Genomic DNA, 19,956 nt, shown 5'->3' with positions numbered 1-19,956 from the left:
TGCAACGACAAAGGTCAAACGGAGTCGTTGCTTCACCATGCGAGAAACGGCAGTTGAGCATTCATTATATGCTGGGTGAGGCTTCTTAAAGGCTATTGGGAGTTCATGAAGCTCAAACAAAACTGTGAGGTACGGTCGTGCATAGTTCCAAGGTTAATGCAATTTTAGGAAGAAAGATTATTAAAGCCATTGACTGATTCTTTAGCAGAACATGATCGAGCTCTCTTTGGCGCTTGGCTCAGTTGCTGAAGAAATTCTTTTGTACAGCCTAACAGGTTTAAGGAATTTCGCTGTCATATTCTTTTTGTAAAGACTTTGGAGTGATTATCTTCCACTTAAAAGTTAGTTTGAACACGTCCATGTCATGCATGTCGTAATGGTCCATATAGTAAATGTAGGGTCATTACAATTTGGTAACAAATTAGACTCGATCAAAAGGCTTTAGAATGTTTGGACCATTAGATGAGCTATGGAGGAGAATCTTTTGTTTGATCTCTTACCCGACTTTTTAAATAAATTCCTATTTTCTCATTTCGTGATAGGACACAACTCTTCAAATATAGGTGTTTGTTAGGTTCAGTAGGTACAATCGATGACAATGAGATGTGATTCTTCGAGATGGGATGCAACACTTGGAGTTTATGTGTTTATTGAGTCTAATAGGTGCAATTGTTTCCAATAAAATTAATTATTTAAATTTATTACTTATAGGTAATTTAAGTCTATTAGAGGAGATTTAAACGTGTTAGTAGTTTAATAAATGTAATTTTTCACAAATAATTTAATAAATACAGTTCTCTTATAAGTATTTAACGTCTTAGAAAAATATGCACGATTTATCATACATAAATCTTACTTCCGCTTTCTACCTCAATTTTCTAAAACATTTTTCTGGATATATATGTTACTCGTGTCACTAGTTCCTCTCGTGTCACCAGTTACTCATATCACCAACGACACAAATTCAAGTTGGTTGATGAATCTTGAGAAAATGAAACTATGACAATAATGAACTAATTGATACCTTTTAAATGTGCCCAACTTAATCAGATAAATTCCTTTAATCTCATTTTTCAACGTATCTTACTATCAATAAAAAAAAAAATAATCAAAATTATTAATTAAAATAAATATTTATTTATTTATTTATTTAAGATTAAGAGAAGAGGGAGAAAAAAAAAAAAGAATAAAAGAATAAAAAAAGAATAAAAGAATAAAAGAATAAAAAGAACAAACGAGGAGTCCAATAGTCCATATATGTAAATTTTATATTGCCTTCGGAAATTCTGCATCGAACTGCAAAACCCTACTCCACTTCTCGACTTTTTCGCCTCCAACTGCTTCTCGTGATTCTGCAGTTAAGCTTCCTCTCTCAGGTCTCTAATTCTCCATTTCAATCTTCAACGTAATCATTATCGATTTCTATGTCTTCTATTTGCTAATCAAAAGTGTTTTCATTGTTCTTTGCCATGGCGGAAACTACTTCCTTATAATTTCCATTTACTGTTCATTACTCACTTGATTTTGTTCATTTTGTTATGTCGCCAGATCTGCAGCTAGAGCGTGGAGCATTTCTCCATTCCGCCATGGCACTGGTGTGTGATCGATACTTGTATTGAACTAATTTTGAATGAATTGAATTCAAAAGAATTTTATCTCGAATGTTGTCTGATGTATATGACTTGGGTTTGATTGCAGGTGATACACGCAGGAAAGACGAATAAAAATTCTTTCAAGGCTCTCATTGCTGCAGAGTACAATGGAGTCGAAGTGAAATTGATCCCAGACTTTGAGATGGGAGTCTCAAACAAGACTCCGGAGTTTATCAAGATGAACCCTATTGGGAAGGTTGGTTTCTGATTTGATAAGCGGAAATTCGTATTGTCAAAATGATCTTGCTTACTTGTTATAGATGAATTAACATTCAATGAGAATTTCTCGCATTCTTAGGTTCCTGTTTTGGAAACGCCCGATGGCCCCATATTTGAGAGCAATGCGATAGCCCGTTATGGTAAATGATGCGAACCATTTTCTAGACCTCGGGTTGGTTAACTGATTGTGTTAAAACTGACTTGTTTGTGTATTTGATGATGCAGTTGCACGCTTGAAGGCTGATAGTCCTCTGTTTGGTTCATCTTCGATAGATTATGTGAGATGAGTTACATTAACATTTTTATTCTTTTTGTATTAAACCTACATTTTACGACCGTGGGGAATTATGCTTATTAATTATCATGTTTGTTGCTTCTGATTGTGTTTCAGGGGCATATTGAACAATGGATTGATTTTGCATCATTAGAGATAGATTCTAATATTTTGACTTGGTATAGACCTAGAATTGGGAGAGCTGCTTATCTTCCACCTGTAAGTACCTCTTGTGGCCATTTGATTAATTTCTCTGGTTTATTTTCCGCTTGTGTTCATACTTAAAATGCTTCCTTTCGGATTATTTGAATTCTTGTGGCCAATTGAGCTTTGTATCTTTCTCCTTGCTTGGTCAAGTCCTAGCTTCTATGAGTGCAAACACCTGTATATTCATCATTTTTTTTTTCCCGATAATGCGGTTATATCTGGATTGAATGCCATCTCATATGATAACATTTCTTCCCGTATTAAGGTTGAGGAAGCTGCAATTGCTGCATTGAAGAGAGCTTTGGGAGCTTTGAATACGCACCTTGCTTCAAACACATACCTAGTTGGTTATTTTGTAACATTAGCTGACATCATCATGACTTGCAACCTCTTATTGGGTTTTACTAAGTTAATGACTAGGAGCTTTACCTCAGAGTTCCCACATGTTGAGAGGTACTTCTGGACCTTAGTCAATCAACCAAACTTCAAAAAAATTCTGGGTGAGGTGAAGCAGGCAGAGTCAGTTCCACCTGTTCAATCTGCTAAGAAACCTGATGAATCTGCTAAGCAAAAGCACAAAGATGAGGTAAAGAAAGAACCTAAAAAGGAAGCAGAAAAAGAGAAGCCCAAGGCGGTAGTTGGCGAGGGAGAGGATGAGGCACCAAAGCCTAAACCCAAAAATCCTCTTGATTTGCTTCCTCCCAGTAAGATGATTCTGGATGAGTGGAAGCGGCTGTACTCGAATACCAAAACCAACTTCCGGGAGGTTGCAATTAAAGGTATGGAACCCTTTCAGGTGAATTGTTTTGGAGAATGATTGCATCAATGATTGATACCCGCCATATAAGTGGGAACCTTTATTGTCATTTGTTGAGTAATGGTTCGATGACATGAAAGCATGCAAAACTTTTACGGAAAATGAACCTTGTCAAGCATTCTCCTAAATTTGTGCAGGATTTTGGGACATGTACGATCCAGAGGGATATTCTCTTTGGTTCTGCAATTACAAGTACGACGATGAGAATACTGTTTCGTTTGTGACTTTGAACAAGGTTGGTGGCTTTCTCCAGCGGATGGATCTCGCACGTAAGTATGCTTTTGGGAAGATGTTAGTGATTGGATCCGAACCTCCATTTAAGGTGAAGGGATTGTGGCTCTTCCGTGGGCAAGAGATCCCAAAGTTCGTCCTGGACGAGTGCTATGACATGGAACTGTATGAATGGAGGAAGGTGGATATATCAGACGAGGCACAAAAGGAACGCGTGAACCAGATGATTGAAGATCATGAGCCTTTTGAAGGAGAGGCTTTGTTGGACGCCAAATGCTTCAAGTGATGAAGCAATCATCTTAAGGGGTGTTGTTTTAGTTTGTTTTCAGAGTTCCAAGTATCATATATATATCATCGTTTACTAGTCCTTATTTCGGTCGAGTGTGATTAGACAGATATACCCCTCCCAAAGGGGGAAGAAAACAGCAAGTAAAAATCTCCCCGCGATAATTCTTCTCCTTTTTTGTTCTTCATGAAATTAAAAGTTATATTTTATATTTTTTGTTCTTCATTATATAATTTTTTAGTTAGGTAATTGTTATATTTTATTTTTATTAGGTGAAATTACTAAAATATTTTTAATTCAATAAATGTTAATTTAATGTTATTATGAATAATATGCCTAACGATTTTCATAAAATTATATAACATTAATTGGAGAAGAATTAATTGTCTTCTCCCTTTTCAATTAGTTTAAAATTTTCCATTGCCCGCTTCAAATCTCCATCTCCATCTATAAAGAGAAGTGAGCTACACCCTACAGTAATTGGTATCAGAGTCAACCTACTTAAAAAGATAGATCAAGAATTAAAGGATCGGTTGTTTTGATTGGCCCAACTGTTCTTTGGCTTCTTATCGAAAATGTCAGATTCAACGATCTCCACTTGCTCACGACAACTCCTGAAAGCAGTCCTCAATATGTAGCACTCTCTTTGATCCTCAATATGTAATATCTTATGACTAATCTAGTCACGTCTCTTCTCGTAGTGATATCTCATCACTTGCTCATTCGAGCACATAACCATATGAGATTCTGGAGTTGAGGGATCTGAGGTATGTAAAACGGAGAAGCTATTGAGGGCTTTAGTTTGTTTGGGGTTGTGAGTTCATAGGTAGGAGGAGGAGGTAAAAATGGGGTTTCTTCAAAAACTTCAATCCGTGATTACTCCTTCATTTCTTAACCAAATTGCTTGATTCTTGTCTCAATAGGTCTGTGTTGAGGAAATCTAGAAGCTTGTAGAAAAAATCGAGAGCTATTAAGGCCTAAAATGCGAGCTAAAAGCCGAGAAATAATGAAGAGCAAAAATGCAAAAATCTGAAAAATCGCGGTACTGTTCATTTACCATTCACTTTTATTGTTCATCACTGTTCATGTACGGGGAAAGTGATATTTTCGCCCAATGAATACTTTACTTTTCAATCTCAGATCATTTTTATCTTCCCCTATTTTAGGAGCTATTTAAGGATTTCGGGAAATTTTAGGCTTTTAATTATATTAAATTACAAATAATATGGAAATAAAACGAACGAACACAATTAGTTGCCTCAATAAAAGGGCAAATATGGTAAGTTCGGCAAATATCCTTAACACTCCTTGCAAGCTGAGCGTTGGATTTGAACGAATGTGAAGCTTAGATATAAAAAATTCATAGAGAGGTCGAGAAACACTTTTTGTCAAGATGTTAGCACAACTTACATATTGGGTGCAAAGTTTGCCAGCGATAACAAATTCTCGAAGGAAATGATAATCTAGTTCAACATGTTTGACCCGCTTGTGAGAAACGAGATTAGAGCTAAAAAAACAGCACTTTTGTTGTCACATAAGAGCAAGGGCTACTGTGAAATAGGAACCTTGAGGTCATGCAAAAGACACGTAACCCAAAGAAGTTCAGCAGCAGTTGTGGCAAGAGCACGATACTCAAATTCACAGCTAGAGCGTAAGATTAAGTCAGTTGCTTTTTGGCACTCCAAGAAACGAGATTGTTACCAAGATAAATAGAATAGCCGGATGTAGAACAACGAGTATCGGGATAACCAGCCCAGTCATATTTCGAATAAGCCACTAGCGCACTAGGAACAGTGGATGGACGAAAGGTAAGACCAAAGTGGAGTGTTCCTTTGACATAACGTAGAATACGTTTGACAACAAGAAAGTGATCGTAGTAGGGGCATGCAAAAATTGACTAAAAAAATTGACAACATAGGCAATATCTGAACGCATAATGGTCAAGTATTGAAGGGCACCAACAAGAGATCTATAGAGAGTAGAATCAGAGAAAAAAGAACCAACAACCGTAGGTGTTGAGAAACAACCATGGGAGTGTGAACTGGTTTGCTATCAAGCAATTAAACACAAGTAAGAATATCTACAATCCACCTCTACAAAGTTTCTTCAAATCACTTCGACGATTGAAGAGTTTAGTGATCTCAAAACGAAATCGGTTAATGAGATTATTGGATCACTCAAGGCACATGAAGAAAGGTTGCAAGGGTTTGGAGAAAAAGACGAAACTGTTCTCCTCACTCGTGCAGAATGGAAGGGACGAGCGAATGCAAGATCCTCAAAGAAAGAATGGAAGGATCAAGCCAGTTCCAAAGGAGGCAAGGGACGGGGTCATGGACGATGGAGAGGCTGTAGGAGAAGTGACTGCCATCGAGGAGATGAAGGAGAGTCACAAACTCAAAAAAAGAAATTCGACAAAAGTAAAATTAAATGTTACAGGTGTTAGTAGATGGGACACTTCTCATCAGAGTGTTCCACAAAAGATGAACAACTCAACTTGATAGAGATGCAAAAGGATGAGGAGTCTTCATTGCCGATGATAGAGGAGTATGAAATTAAAACCACACATGACAAAGAGCCTGATTTTGTGATGTTGAATGAAACTATAATGCCGCCACCAGCCAATATTGGAGCTGAAAATTCCTAGTCCCTAGTTCCTAGATACTGGAGCAAGCAACCATATGTCTGGAGCAAGGAGGGTGTTTCGTGAGCTCAACACATTTGTTGTTGGAAATGTACGTTTCGGTGATAATTTTGTAATAGACATTTGTGGTTGAGGAATAGTGCTCTTCAAATGCAAAACCGATGAACACTTGATCTTATCGCAAGTCTATTACATACCTAAACTCAAAAGCAATATAATAAGTTTGGGACAACTGGACGAGAGTGGAAATAAAATTGTCATAGAGGACAGTGTGACGAAGATATATGATAGAGCTAGGAGCCTGATTATTATGGTGACCAGACAACAGATTGTATGTAGCAAAGTTGAAGCTTGCAAATCAGGTGTGTTTAACGACAAATATCAGTAACGGTGGTTGGCTCTGGCACGCGAAGTATGGACACCTGAATTTTCACTCTTTAAAGCAATTAAATGACAAAAGAATGGTTGAAGGGTTGCTGAAAATCACCCTGGTCAATCAATTCTGTGATGGGTGTTTAATTAGAAAGTAGCATAGGACTTCTTTTCCACGAACAACAACATATCATGCGAAGGAGTCATTGGATCTCATCCATGGAGATCTATGTGGACCTATTTCGCCCATGACTTATGGAGGTAACAAATTTTTATGTTACTAGTGGATGATTTTTCACGATTTATATGGGTGTTTATGTTGAAAAACAAGAATGAAACACCGGTGCACTACAAGAAACAATGAATACAATAACTTACGGAAATACTATCATAGACTTTTTATAGCGTTTTTTTCGTACGTCGTGACAACCCATGTTATTAAAAGTCTTGGACATTTTATAGCGTTTTTTTGTAGCTATAATAAATGCTATAATAACGTATGCAGTTATAGCTTTTATACATTGTTATACATGATGATGTTAATATAACACATGGGGAAGCAATTTGGATCTTAGGCATTTTTAGAACATCAATTATAGTAAATAACTACCATGTTCATAACTACCATGTTCACAAGTATTAAAACTTAATGAATTTGAATACTAACATTTTGTAGTTCAAATTCCCTTTTCCTCATAAACCGGTTTCGAACCACCACTAGTGTCTTTTCCACTATCCTCCAGCCTTAGAACGGGATTGTGGAATCTGGTGAGTGACTAAACTTGGGAGGGATTTTGTATATATGAAAAGAGCGTTTGTGAGAGGTTTTTCTCAAGGTTTTTCACCAACAAGAAGACCTTTCATGTATTATGATCACTCTATTTATAGAGTCATGTTTGCATATTCATGCAAATTTGAGATCACCAAATTTTGACATTCAAAATTCCACTCAAACTTGTGGGGTTTATTTGGCAAGCATGCAAGTTTGATTAAACCAAGTTTTGACACCTCAAAATTTCACTAACATGCATTTTTCCATTAAATGAAGTCAACATTTTGACTTTCTTCATTTTGATTCAACAATCAATTTGAATTGTTAATTTCAAATTAAAGTAATATTAAATGAATAATTAAACTATTTAATTAATATTTAATATTAATTCAAATGTCAATCCCAATTAATTACGATCCATATTTGATTGAGATATTTAAATATCTCAGATTCTCTCTTTTTGCTTAATTCGTAAATAAAACAAAAATGCGGTTAAATATATCGTATATATGTAGTGCATTATCCCTAATTTGAATTCGAACACTTCGAACTCACTCGTCACACTGTTCTATGGTTTAGTTCGATATGAGCTAGCAGAGGGACCTAATGGACATATAGATCTTGGGCTCCAACGATCCAAGAGTAACCGGTTAAACTCATTAACCACCTTGTTAACCAACATTCGTTAACTAGTAGGACATTTCACTATAGCCTAGTAGTTGCACTCCCCCTCACTATAGATATATTTATGTCCATTTGATATAAACATGATTAGTAAGTCAATCCTTCACAGGTTGTTCGTAACTAGAGCTGGGTCAATTTACCGTTTTACCCCTGAAGTTACTTATTGTTTCTTATGTCTCACTAATCCTCTAATGAACAATTGGTTTGTGGTCCAACTAGTAAACCGAATCCCTCTCAGGCCAATGAGAGGGTGGAGCCCCTTGTTCAAGATCTGGAGTCAGTACTTAAGGGAACTAACTCTCTTCTATCCCTAAAAGTGGGTAGGAGTGAGTTTCATCTTGCACCCCACGTCCCCAGCCATTTGCCCAGTCTTACCCCTGAAATGGAAGGCCTATTGAGTCGGCGAACTTGAGTCACTCTCACCCATGCAAATCTAAGGATAATTCTGAATAAACAGAAGTTCAAGATTAGCTCAGGATTAAGATCGAGTTACCTAGGTCATCGAATGAAAAGAAAATCAGTCTCAACAGTAAATGACATTATAAAGTGAGAGTGATTTTCTTCATGGTTCGATCATTCATTGCATAGGACGCCCCCACTCACATGTCTCCACATGTACAATTTCAGTGATCACACTGTTTATATCATATACAAAAGTGGGCCGCATCCATAGTATCCTCAGAATAAGGTACTCAGCCTTATCCTTATACTACAGATCATTTTGACTATATACTTGAACTTGATCAACTCTTATGTCTCTACATATAGTTCAAGTATTCATACTATAGCCAGAGTGTTCTTAGTTTATTGGATTTAGATTAATGATTGTAAAGTTCACTTTATTCAATAACAATCTTTACTGAATAAACAACAATAATAACTTTATTGAAAATAGAATATGTTTTTGTTTACAAACTATGAGTTTTAGGACATAAAACTCAACATAGATAAATATTTTTCAAAGTGAATTAAGACAATAATGAATTTGAAGTAGAATCACTCCACATGAGAGATAATAAATAACTAAAAAGATAAAATGTCCAAAAGAGTAAAAAGAAATGGAAAGAGGAAGAAGCATACATTAACATTTTCACATGTACTCATTCTCACATAATCCGCTAAAACCAAAATAGTAAATATTGAAAAAATAATTATAAATAAGAGGAGAAAAATTTGTTACCATATTATGAAGGGCTTACAATTCTGTGCAGAAACAAAATGTGGTTATCTGCAAAAGCATATTTGAATCCTTATGAAAGTAATGGAAAACAGCTTGTTCTGCAACTTTCTAACTTTGTTATTGAAAAATTGGGCACATTTTTTCAATCTCCAACTTCACATACAGCCTAAAGAAGACATTATCACACTACCAAAAGTCCAAATTTCTTCGCTCGAGACTTGTATACTTCCTACCACATTTAAAATTCAAACCTTACTTCAAATTACACTATTTTTCCTTAGTATAATGGCAATAAAATTAGAACAAACAAAACCTAAGAGTCTTTATTATTATTCTTCTTTGCTCAAGTCCCAACAATCTTACTTAATATCTCACACAACACTCTTTCCTTTCCAACTAAGTTATATCAAATCCCCACTTAAAAGTTAAGTCTTCAATATTATTATGATTATCCACTCTAATCATTCATATCTTATCAATTTCTCACTCTCAATAATTTCCCTTCCACCCCTCTCCATTGCTCGAAGCAACTCTCAGTTGCTTAATCGCTCAAATATGATAATTTAGAATGTGTTCTAGACATTAAAAATATAGTGTTGTATCATGTTTTGTGTCTATATCTATGCTTCTCATTCAAATAGCCAATAACATAATGAGGTAATGGTCATGATTTCTCCTTCACCCCTTCATTCCTTATCGCAACCACACATGCCCTAGTAACACTGAAGTGAAAGCTATTCTACAACAATGGTTCTCCTGTATTTAAATGACCCTTAACTCTATTTTACCTAACTAAAGAATCAAATTCAAGAGTGATGCATCAAAATCAAAAGTCTTTGTCTATGTCTATCAGCAACCACTCAAGTCATTTCAAGCACCGAACAACATAAGAAAAAAAAGTTAATTAAACTACAAAATCTTTTATAAGGGGAGTTGTACCATGCGTCGGTCAGGAAAAAAAATAGGATGGGCACATCTTGTTTCCACCGGTAATCCTATTTCAAAGCCTTCTTCGACATGATTACGCAACCTAGGTCAACATATCTATTTTTCTTCCCCTCCACCAGACCGAGAAGCCAGCTCCTCTGCATCTCATCCAGTTCATTCTAGTTGTACGATTAGCAGGGCCGCCCAATCCCAATCCTCCGCGTTTTGGTCATGATTCTTGCCACCGCCTCTACCGCCGCTGTTGTGGTTGTTGTCAATCACTTCCAGTAGCCTAATGAGGGAAATGGGTGAGTTTGAAACTGTCAATGGAAAGAAAGGAAAAAGCCCACAAGAGATGGATCTAGGGGTAAGAGAAAGAACCGAAGAAATGAGCGAGAAGAGATGGAAACTGAAAAGATAAAAAATGAGAAAGAAATGAGAGAGAAGAGATGGATGTAGGGCTAAGAGAAAGAAGGGAAGAAATGAGAGGGAAGAGAGGGAAACCTAAAAGAGAAAGAAACGAGAGGAAACAGAAAAAAATGAGAGGGAAGAGAGGGGAAAAATATTCATTTTTTTATTGTGCCCTTTCCTTCTTTTTCATAGCATTATTTTAAAAATTGTATTAGTGACTGATATTTAAAATGTTCAAGATCAGTGTAGAGGTAGAGAAAGGCAAGAAGATTAAGAGCTTTAGAACAGACCGTGGAAGAATTGCTTTTAAAAACTATTGCGAGAATGAAGGCATGAAGAGATTTCTTACTACACCATTTTCATCACAACAAAATGGCGTAGTAGAAAGGCGTAATTGAACGGTTGTAGAGATGTCCAGATGTATGTTAAAGAGCAAAGAGATGCCTGCAAAATTTTGGGGAGAAGCTGTCAAAACTGCCGTGTATATTTTATCAGATCGCCAACAAAAGGAGTTGCAAATGGTACACTGTATCAAGCTTAGTTTGACAAAATACCGAAGGTTCATCACTTTAAAATCTTCGGGTGTCTTGCTCATGCCAAGAATACATATTCACATATTTCTAAACGTGCTGATAGGAGTGTGAAGACAATTATGTTGGGATATGAGAAGGAACCAAAACTTACAGACTATTGGATCCACAAAAGAACAGAATTATGATGAGGATGTGTTGTTCGAAGAGGAGAAAAAGTGGTGTTGGGAAGAAATCACAAACGGTGATGATGAACAAAGAGGAACTTTCACCGTTCAAATTTCAGGAAAATAGAGTAGAATAGAGGAGAGGAATATTGAACCAATCAAAGTTAATCCAGATGAAAGGTAAAGGGAAAATTCATCCTCAACTTTATCAATGTCAAACATTACCTCAAATGTATCATCATCAAGGAATATTGAACAAATCAAACTTAATCAAGATGAAAGGCAAAGGAAAAATTCATCCTCAACTTTATCAACGCTAGAAATTACCTCAAATGCATCATCATCAGGCTCATCATTGCCGAAAAAGTTCAGGTCTCTAGAAGATATTTATAGAGAATTGAACGAAGCAGAGGAGGAAGCAGTGGGCCTTTGTTTTCTTTTTGTTAAGGAGCCAACCTCATATGAGGAAGCTGCTAAGAATGAAAATTGGAGGAATGCCATGAAGTTTGAAATTCTCTCCATTGAAAAGAACAGAATGTGGGAACTCACAGATTTACCGAAGAATCATAAAACAATCGACATCAAATGGATTTTCAATTTAAAGAAAAATCCAGATGGAGAAATCATGAAACATAAGGAAAGACTCGGGGCAAAGGGATATGCACAACAATTTGGTGTAGATTACAGTGAAGTATTCACACAAGTGGCCAAGTTAGAAACAGTGAGAATTAATTCTTACCTATGCAGCCACTAAAACCTGGAAAGTACATCACATGGATGTGGAGACCGCTTTTCTGAATGGTGAGTTAGAAGAGGAGGTGGATGTTGTTCAACCAGAAGGGTTCGTTGACAAGGACAATCCAAACATGGTATTAAAACTATGTAAAACCTTGTATGAGGCTCCGAGGGCCTGAAATTTTAAACTTGATCAATGTTTATAGTCACTTGATTTTGTTAGATGTCCACAGGAATATGCTCTCTACAAGAAAATTAATGGAGTTGAAGCAATAATAATCGGCACATATTTGGATGACTGAATCATATCCGGCTCAAACAAACAAAGTTATAGCTTAGTTCAAGGAGAAGATGCACAAGAAATTTGAGATGAGCGATCTTGAACTTTTGAGCTATTACTTGGGTATTGAAGTATGACAAAGCAGTGAATCAATCACTTTATGTCAGGGCGGATATGCAAAAAAAATCCTAGAGAAGCTAGGAATGGGGGAGTGGATTCTGTTTAATTCCCATGGAACCAAGAATGAAAATGAGCAAACATGGGAATGGAGAACCTGTGGTTGACAAAACACTTTACAGAAGTGTTATTGGAAGCTTATGCTATCTTGTTAATACCCGGCTCGACATAGCCTACTCAGTTGGTGTGATGAGTAGATACATGGAGGCACCAACAACTTCACATCTCACAGCAGTAAAACAAATATTGAGGAAGAGTACAACTGGAGTGTTGTACTATTTGGGAGTAAATTCAATAACTTGGGTATCACAAAAGCATAAGGTGGTGGCTTTGTCGTCATGCGAGGCTAAGTATATAGCCGCAACTACTGGAACGTGTCAAGGAGTATGGTTGGACAAAATTTTGAGTATCATCAGTCAACTGCAAGTAAAACCCAAGCTTAATGTTGACAACAAGTTAGCTATAGCGTCGGTGAAAAATTCTATTTGCCATCATCGAAGTAAGTACAATGATACCAGGTTCCATTTTATTCATCAGTGTGTGCAAACTGAAGCTATTGAACTGGAATATGTGAACACAGATGAACAGTTGGAGGATATTCTGACAAAGTCATCAGCAAGACAACCGTTCCTGGAGTTAAAAGAGAAGATTGGTTAAAAATAACTAGTTAATATTTTGCTTCATTAGTTTTTTATTTATTTATTTTTTTTTTTTGTTAAAAATAACTATTAGTATTTATTTTATTTTTGTTGTTCATTTCTCCATTAAAAAAAAGTGGAGATATCATGAGGAAGAGTAGAAGTAGTGGAACTAGTTTTTTTGGGAGATATCGTGAGTGGTTGCATACTGAAACAACTATCTTATACTACCTTATGATTTATTATGCGATTACAATTCAACCTATATTAACCTATACTAATGATGCAAACGGGAATTCAACCTAAACTAACCTATACTTTGAATGCAAACTAAATTCAACCTATATTAACCTATATTACATAATGGAAAATAACTATCTTATGCATGTGCCACAGTTCCGGGATGTGTGATGTTGTCGTCGATCTCACATGGGTGCCTTGCCTTTATCTGAAAAATATAGTAGCACGAGACTTGAGTATTTCTAGAATACTCAGTAAGTGACCCCCTATCGGGGTTATGCAACAAACACATGCAATGAGATGATAGGACCTATCTTTCAATTTGTCTTCCTATGGTGCTATTCTAACGGGTAATTTGGACGTGTACCATATACTTTACACACAGCTCATACATGTGAGTATGGGCTCACCAGTCAGTTCGCACACCGTTGGGACACCTTACTAGTCGAGCGAGCATACACTGGGATGCTCTCTAGGCCGGACACCCGTTAGAACCAGTAACTGCCACAGTAGCGCTATGCAAAACATAACGATCGTTGTCCTGCCATTGGATGTACGCGTCTGTATCCTCGTGATAGAATAGGAGTATCCCCTCAATACATAAGCATACATAATGCATGAGGTCCCCAGTATTTCTACCTTATCATTAATGAATATAACCCCGTTATCATCTTTCATGCTTAACGTGTCATTTCTCATTTTCAATCTACGTATCATACATAATCCTAATGGGGTTATATTTCCAGCAATTTACCGTATTTCATGTCATACATTTCATGCTGTTTACACTCAAATATTTCGTACAATCATGCCATAATCATTTAAGAATATCATAAACGTCATGCTGTTTACATTCAAATATTTCGTACAATCATGCCATAATCATTTAGGAATATCATAAACATCATAAGCACTACACATCACATCGTACTAAACAGCATACATTCACGTTCACAAGATTACGTACTTAAGCACAACAGTCTAGCATACAATTTAATGACACGTGCGAATCCACGGGCACAAGCCAACATACAACAAACAACACGTAACCTACGACGGGTGAACCACTTACTTGATAGGCCTTAGCCAAAGTACTCCCTAAAATATAAACATAAGCTCCTAGCTTCTCGTATATGTCATACACTTCCGTCAGTCGTTGGTTCCTATTGGATCATCTAACACCTTCATTAGTATTTCACAAACACAATTAATTTCCAACTTGAATTTGTGAAACACGACCTTAAAATGATCTATTTTACCTTAAACGGGGTCGAAATCAAGTTCGGGAGGGTCAGAATGGTGCCAAACAAATCGCAATCAGGTTTTCTGAGTCAAATAAGCCGTTGGAGCCGAGAAGCCGCCGCCGAGTCGATTAAGCCGCCGGAGCCGAGGGTGTCGCGCTGCAAACGTGCCACGTGGCACAACTAGAGGGCGATGCGTGTGCAGCGGTCTCAGGTCGAGCGCGCGGGTTGTCGGCCGGTCGGATTCTAGACACAGATTCTGGTTGCGGTGGGCTGGGCTAGACTCTATCGTTGGGCCGCATTTTGTTTCGATGGACCGAGAATTTATTCATTGGGTCGAGCAAGTTTTGGGTCTCGGGTCGGAGATCTTGTTAGATAAAACCTGAGTTTTACCATTTTTTCTTATTCACACGATTTCAGAAAATCGCGAGTTTGACTGAAATTTTGTAGGGAGTGGCACAAATTAGTTGGCCACTCTCCAGCCATTTTTAGAATGACTTTTAAATAGGAGATTTGTTCAGAAAATATAACAAGCAAGCTCAACGCAGTCAGAATTCAGTTAATCTCTCTCCTTTTTGTTACGCATTTTCTTCCAACAACTAAAGTTGAGAGCTTCGACCTAACATCACAAAGGTCTCAGGTTCGAGTAGAAGAAAATGCAAAGTGTAAAAACACACACATCGTGGGCATATTCTTCCAACAACTAAAGTTGAATAGCTCAAGTGGTTAGAGCTTTGACCTAACATCACAAAGGTCTCAGGTTCGAGTAGAAGAAATTGCGTAGTGTGTGTAAAAAAAAAACACACACATCATAGGGCCCATCTCGGGCAAGCTCACTCACTCTTCCACACCATCGCTGTGTGCCGACATCTACTCGAACCTGAGACCTTTGTGATGTGTTAGGTTGAAGCTCTAACCACTTGAGCTATTCAACTTTGTTTGTTGTATTTTATAGGTATCAAAATCTGTAGACTACTTTTTTAGGTTGGCTCCTCTGCAATGATATACACCGATCTTCAACCTGGGCTCTGATACCACTTGTTGAAAATGCGTAACAAAAAGGAGAGAGAAAATTAACTGAATTCCTCCTCAGGTTGTCCCTAATCACCTCGAGCAAGTTGCGATTTCAATCGAGACATTGCTTGACGTGAACGACCTAACGGTAGAAGAGGTGACCGGAAGACTGCGGAATGACTTGCACGTCTAAAGCTCCGTGACAACACCGGCGAGAGCAACGAGTCCTCCTCCAGCCGCAAAGACGGTAAGAAGCCATGGATCTCCCACGGGCGCATGCGCGGGAAAGATGGGAATCAAAAGAAGGAGTCGACCAACGGCAGGCCCGATCTGCTCGAACTGTGGGAAGAGAGGACACCTAAGCAGGAATTGCTGGAGCAAGCTTAGGAACAAGGAGAAGGCCGAAAAGGCCCATGTGGCTCAATCCGAGGAGGACGAGCCAACTCTCTTCATGGTAAGTGCATGTGTCCCTATTGTCGATTCCAAATCCATGGAAATAGAGGTAATCAACAACGATGTTGAACTCGAGAAAGAGCTCCAGCTGGGCGTAGCAAAGGTGGCACCAGCTAGGGAGCCAATTCAACTAGAGGAGGAGCGAGTGTTCGCTCAGATCAGCGAGCGGGACGAGCAACACAAGGACCGGCGATGGATCCTAGACACAGGAGCAACAAACCATATGACCGGGGCTAGATCTGCATTCTCCGAACTCGACTCGGGGATCCGCGAGACGGTGAAATTCGGCGACGGATCCGTCGTCGAGATCGAAGGACGCGGCACCATCCTGTTCGCCAGCAAGGGAGGCGAGCATCGCAAGCTGACCGACGTCTACTTCATCCCGAGGCTCAAGGCTAACCTTGTGAGCCTGGGTCAACTCGATGAGACAGGCTGTTTCATCTCCATCGAGCGCAGACTACTCAAAATTTGCGATAATCAACGACGGTTGCTCACACAGGCAAGGCGCACGACAAACCATCTTTACATCCTGGAGTTAGAGATAGAGCAACCTATCAGTCTCTTGGCCAAGACCGAAGAGGTATCTTGGAGGTGGCACGCAAGGTACAGGCATTTAAACTTTCCTGCTGTAGAAAAACTACAGAAGGAGGAGTTAGTGCACGGTTTGCCAGCAATCAAAGGCGTGAACAAGCTGTGCGACGGGTGCCTCATCGGCAAACAGAGGCGCACACCCTTTCCGTCTCGAACATCCTATCGAGCCGATGAGCCGTTGGAGCTTGTACACGGCGATATCTGCGGGCCCATCAAGCCGGCGACCCCAGGCGGTAAGAGTCTCTTCCTCCTGTTAGTCGATGACAAAAGCCGCTTCATATGGCTGACCCTGCTGCAAGCGAAAAGTGAGGCGGCAGAGGCGGTTAAGTGCATTAAAGCTCGAGCGGAGGCCGAATGTGAGAAGAAGATGCGAGTGCTGCGCACAGACCGAGGCGAAGAATTCGCCTCGACAAGTTTCGGTAAGTATTGTGACGAAATCGGCATACAACGGAGTGGTGGAGCGCCGGAATCAGACCATCATCGGGACAGCAAGATCATTGTTGGTGACGGCCGGGATGCCTGGGAGATTCTAGGGAGAGGCAGTAATGACGGCCGTCTATCTCCTCAATCGGTCACCAACCCGAAGCCTTGACGGGAAGACACCATATGAGGCCTGGTACAACAAAAAACCAGCGATACATCATTTTCGCGTGTTCGGCTGCGTCGCATACATGAAGGTAACACGTCCCCACCTCGCCAAGCTCGATCCTAGGGGCTGAAGGTCGTTTTTATCGACTATGAACCCGGGAGCAAGGCGTACAGACTATATGATCCTGTAGGGGGGCGAGCTCACGTGTCTCGCGACGTCGTCTTCGACGAAAGCACCTTCTGGCAGTGGAATGACGTGATCGAGGCAGACCATTATCCAAATCAATTTACGGTGAAGTACCTCGTCACCAAGCCGGAAGAAGGAGTAGCCCAGCATCAGCAGCCGTCACCGCCGCCAGCAGGTGCAACCCCTGAACTAGTGGAATTCGCAACACCACGGACTGCGAATTCGACGCTGGATGCCGATCACGATACTGATCTGGAGGCCAGGTACCGGAGGATGGACGACCTAGTAGGAGGAGGTGAACCACCTGGACTGGCAGTGCGCGAGCTCGAAGAAGTGGCCGAACTACATGCCATCAGTGCAGATGAACCGAACACCTTCGCCGAAGCAGAAAAGAACCCGTGCTGGCTGAAGGAAATGCATGAGGAGATGACATCCATCACCGAAAATCAGACGTGGAGTCTGGAGGATATGTCGTCGGGACACCAAGTCATAGGGCTCAAATGGGTCTTCAAACTGAAGCGCAACGAAAAAGGAGAAGTTGTGAAGCACAAGGCCCGTCTGGTAGCGAAGGGCTACGTCCAGAAGCAAGGAGTGGACTTCGAAGAGGTATTTGCGCCAGTGGCAAGGTTAGAATCCGTTCGTTTCTTACTTGCAATTGCAGCACATTACTCTTGGGAGGTTCACCATATGAACGTAAAGTCTGCTCTCCTTAACGGAGAGCTGAAGGAGACTGTTTATGTCCGACAACCACCTGGCTTCCTGGATAACAACAACCTCAATAAAGTATTGCGCCTGCACAAGGCAATCTACGGGCTTCGACAAGCTCCATGAGCCTGGAACGCGAAGCTCGACAGTACCTTACTGTCACTGAAATTCAAACGTTGCGCCTCTGAGCATGGCATGTACACGCACGGCCATGACAAGAAGCGACTAATCGTGGGAGTGTACGTCGACGACCTCATAATCACTGGAGGTGACATGGAAGTCCTCGGAAGGTTCAAGAAGGAGATGTTGAAAAACTTCGAGATGAGCGATCTCGGCGTGCTCAGCTACTATCTCGGCATCGAAGTGCAATAGAATTCTACCGGCATCTCCATCTGCCAAAGTGCATACGCAAAGAAGCTGCTGGACACAACTGGACTTGTGGACAGTAATCCTACAAGGACGCCAATGGAGGCCCGACTCCAACTAAGGAAGGCTGGCACTACGACGACAGTTGACTCCACCAATTACCGCAGCATTGTTGGGAGTCTGCGCTATCTGGTAAACTCTCGTCCTGATCTTGCTTATTCTGTTGGATATGTGAGCCGGTTTATGGAAGCACCTAGGGAGGAGCATTTAGTGGCTGTCAAGCGCATCCTGCGCTATGTAGCCGGAACCAGAGGCTGGGGTGTAAGATACTGCGCAGGGAGCGGAAAGGAGAAACTCAAGCTAGTTGGCTACAGTGATAGTGACATGGCCGGTGACGTTGATGATCGTAAGAGCACTAGCGGAATGATCTACTTTCTCTCAGGCGGCGCAATCTGCTGGCAATCAACAAAACAGAAGGTAGTAACACAAGGGATCTGGCTTGCGCGACTAATGGAAGAGATCTGGCTTGCGCGACTAATGGAAGAACTCATTGGGAGAGAAAGTGATCCACCAATGCTATACGTAGACAACAAAGCTACGATCTCCCTGATCAAAAATCCAGTTTTGCATGAACGAAGCAAGCACATAGAAATCAGATTCCACTACATTCGAGAATGTGCAGATCGAGGGCTCATCAAAATTGATTACATCCGAACAGAGGAACAACTTGGAGACATCTTCACCAAGTCCCTGGCGCGGGTGAAATTTGAAGAACTACGCTCAAAGATCGGAGTTCAAATAGTAAGGTAGATATACTACAGGTTTTAGGAGGAGATTGTTAGATAAAACCTGAGTTTTACCATTTTTTCTTATTCACACGATTTCAGAAAATCGCCAGTTTGACCATTTGACAAAACACGTCGAATGGATCACCAGAATTTTAGACTGAAATTTTGTAGGGAGTGGCACAGATTTAGTTGGCCACTCTCCAGCCATTTTTAGAATGACTTTTACTTAAATAAGAGATTTGTTCAAAAAATATAACAAGCTGAACGCAGTCAGAATTCAGTTAATTTTCTCTCTCCTTTTTGTTACGCATTTTCTTCCAACAACTAATTTCCTCTCACCGAAATTTTGTGAAAAACAACAGATCGGAGGAAACTTCGTCCTCCTCTCCTGAATACCAGCGAACTTTTTCTGCGACACAATTTCTCTCTTCGTTTACATCATTCCAACGTCCTTTTTCCTCCGTTTCCGAGTTTCCTCCTCCCCTAATCCTATTTAAGGTATTTTTTTGGTTCGTAAAGGCCTAACACTCTTGGATCTGAGAGGGTTCAGAAATCCGACGTTCTCTCTCCCTTACCCAACGGT

The 19,956-nt window shown here is 39.8% G+C and overlaps 1 protein-coding gene and 1 pseudogene across 2 annotated transcripts; both read left to right on the top strand.

Moving 5' to 3' along the window:
- LOC111487991 overlaps window positions 1-19,956 on the top strand; it is a 601,695-nt pseudogene that overhangs the window by 83,004 nt on the left and 498,735 nt on the right.
- On the top strand, window positions 1,236-3,858 carry LOC111490019 (elongation factor 1-gamma-like). Of its 2 annotated transcripts, none has more exons than XM_023138450.1 (8): window positions 1,236-1,376; window positions 1,549-1,595; window positions 1,699-1,848; window positions 1,951-2,011; window positions 2,097-2,149; window positions 2,263-2,364; window positions 2,618-3,131; window positions 3,307-3,858. In XM_023138450.1, exons 2-8 carry the CDS (start codon window positions 1,587-1,589, stop codon window positions 3,684-3,686), a joined length of 1,269 nt encoding a protein of 422 aa, XP_022994218.1. In that variant the 5' UTR covers window positions 1,236-1,376; window positions 1,549-1,586; the 3' UTR covers window positions 3,687-3,858. The 2 variants fall into 2 exon arrangements, with proteins under 2 accessions (XP_022994218.1, XP_022994226.1); XM_023138458.1 differs by having other exon boundaries at window positions 1,258-1,358.

Source organism: Cucurbita maxima, unplaced genomic scaffold (genome assembly GCF_002738345.1).
Source record: "Cucurbita maxima cultivar Rimu unplaced genomic scaffold, Cmax_1.0 Cma_Scf00001, whole genome shotgun sequence".
Taxonomy (NCBI): domain Eukaryota; kingdom Viridiplantae; phylum Streptophyta; class Magnoliopsida; order Cucurbitales; family Cucurbitaceae; genus Cucurbita; species Cucurbita maxima.
Note: the sequence above shows the minus strand (reverse complement) of the source record. Positions and strands in the feature narration are given on the sequence as shown.

Bases quoted from the DNA above. Each gene is read 5' to 3' on its own strand.
- LOC111490019 (XM_023138450.1), top strand. The intron at 1,849-1,950 runs GTTGGTTTCTGA...TCGCATTCTTAG, and splicing joins AGATGAACCCTATTGGGAAG to GTTCCTGTTTTGGAAACGCC. The intron at 2,012-2,096 runs GTAAATGATGCG...TTGATGATGCAG, and splicing joins CAATGCGATAGCCCGTTATG to TTGCACGCTTGAAGGCTGAT.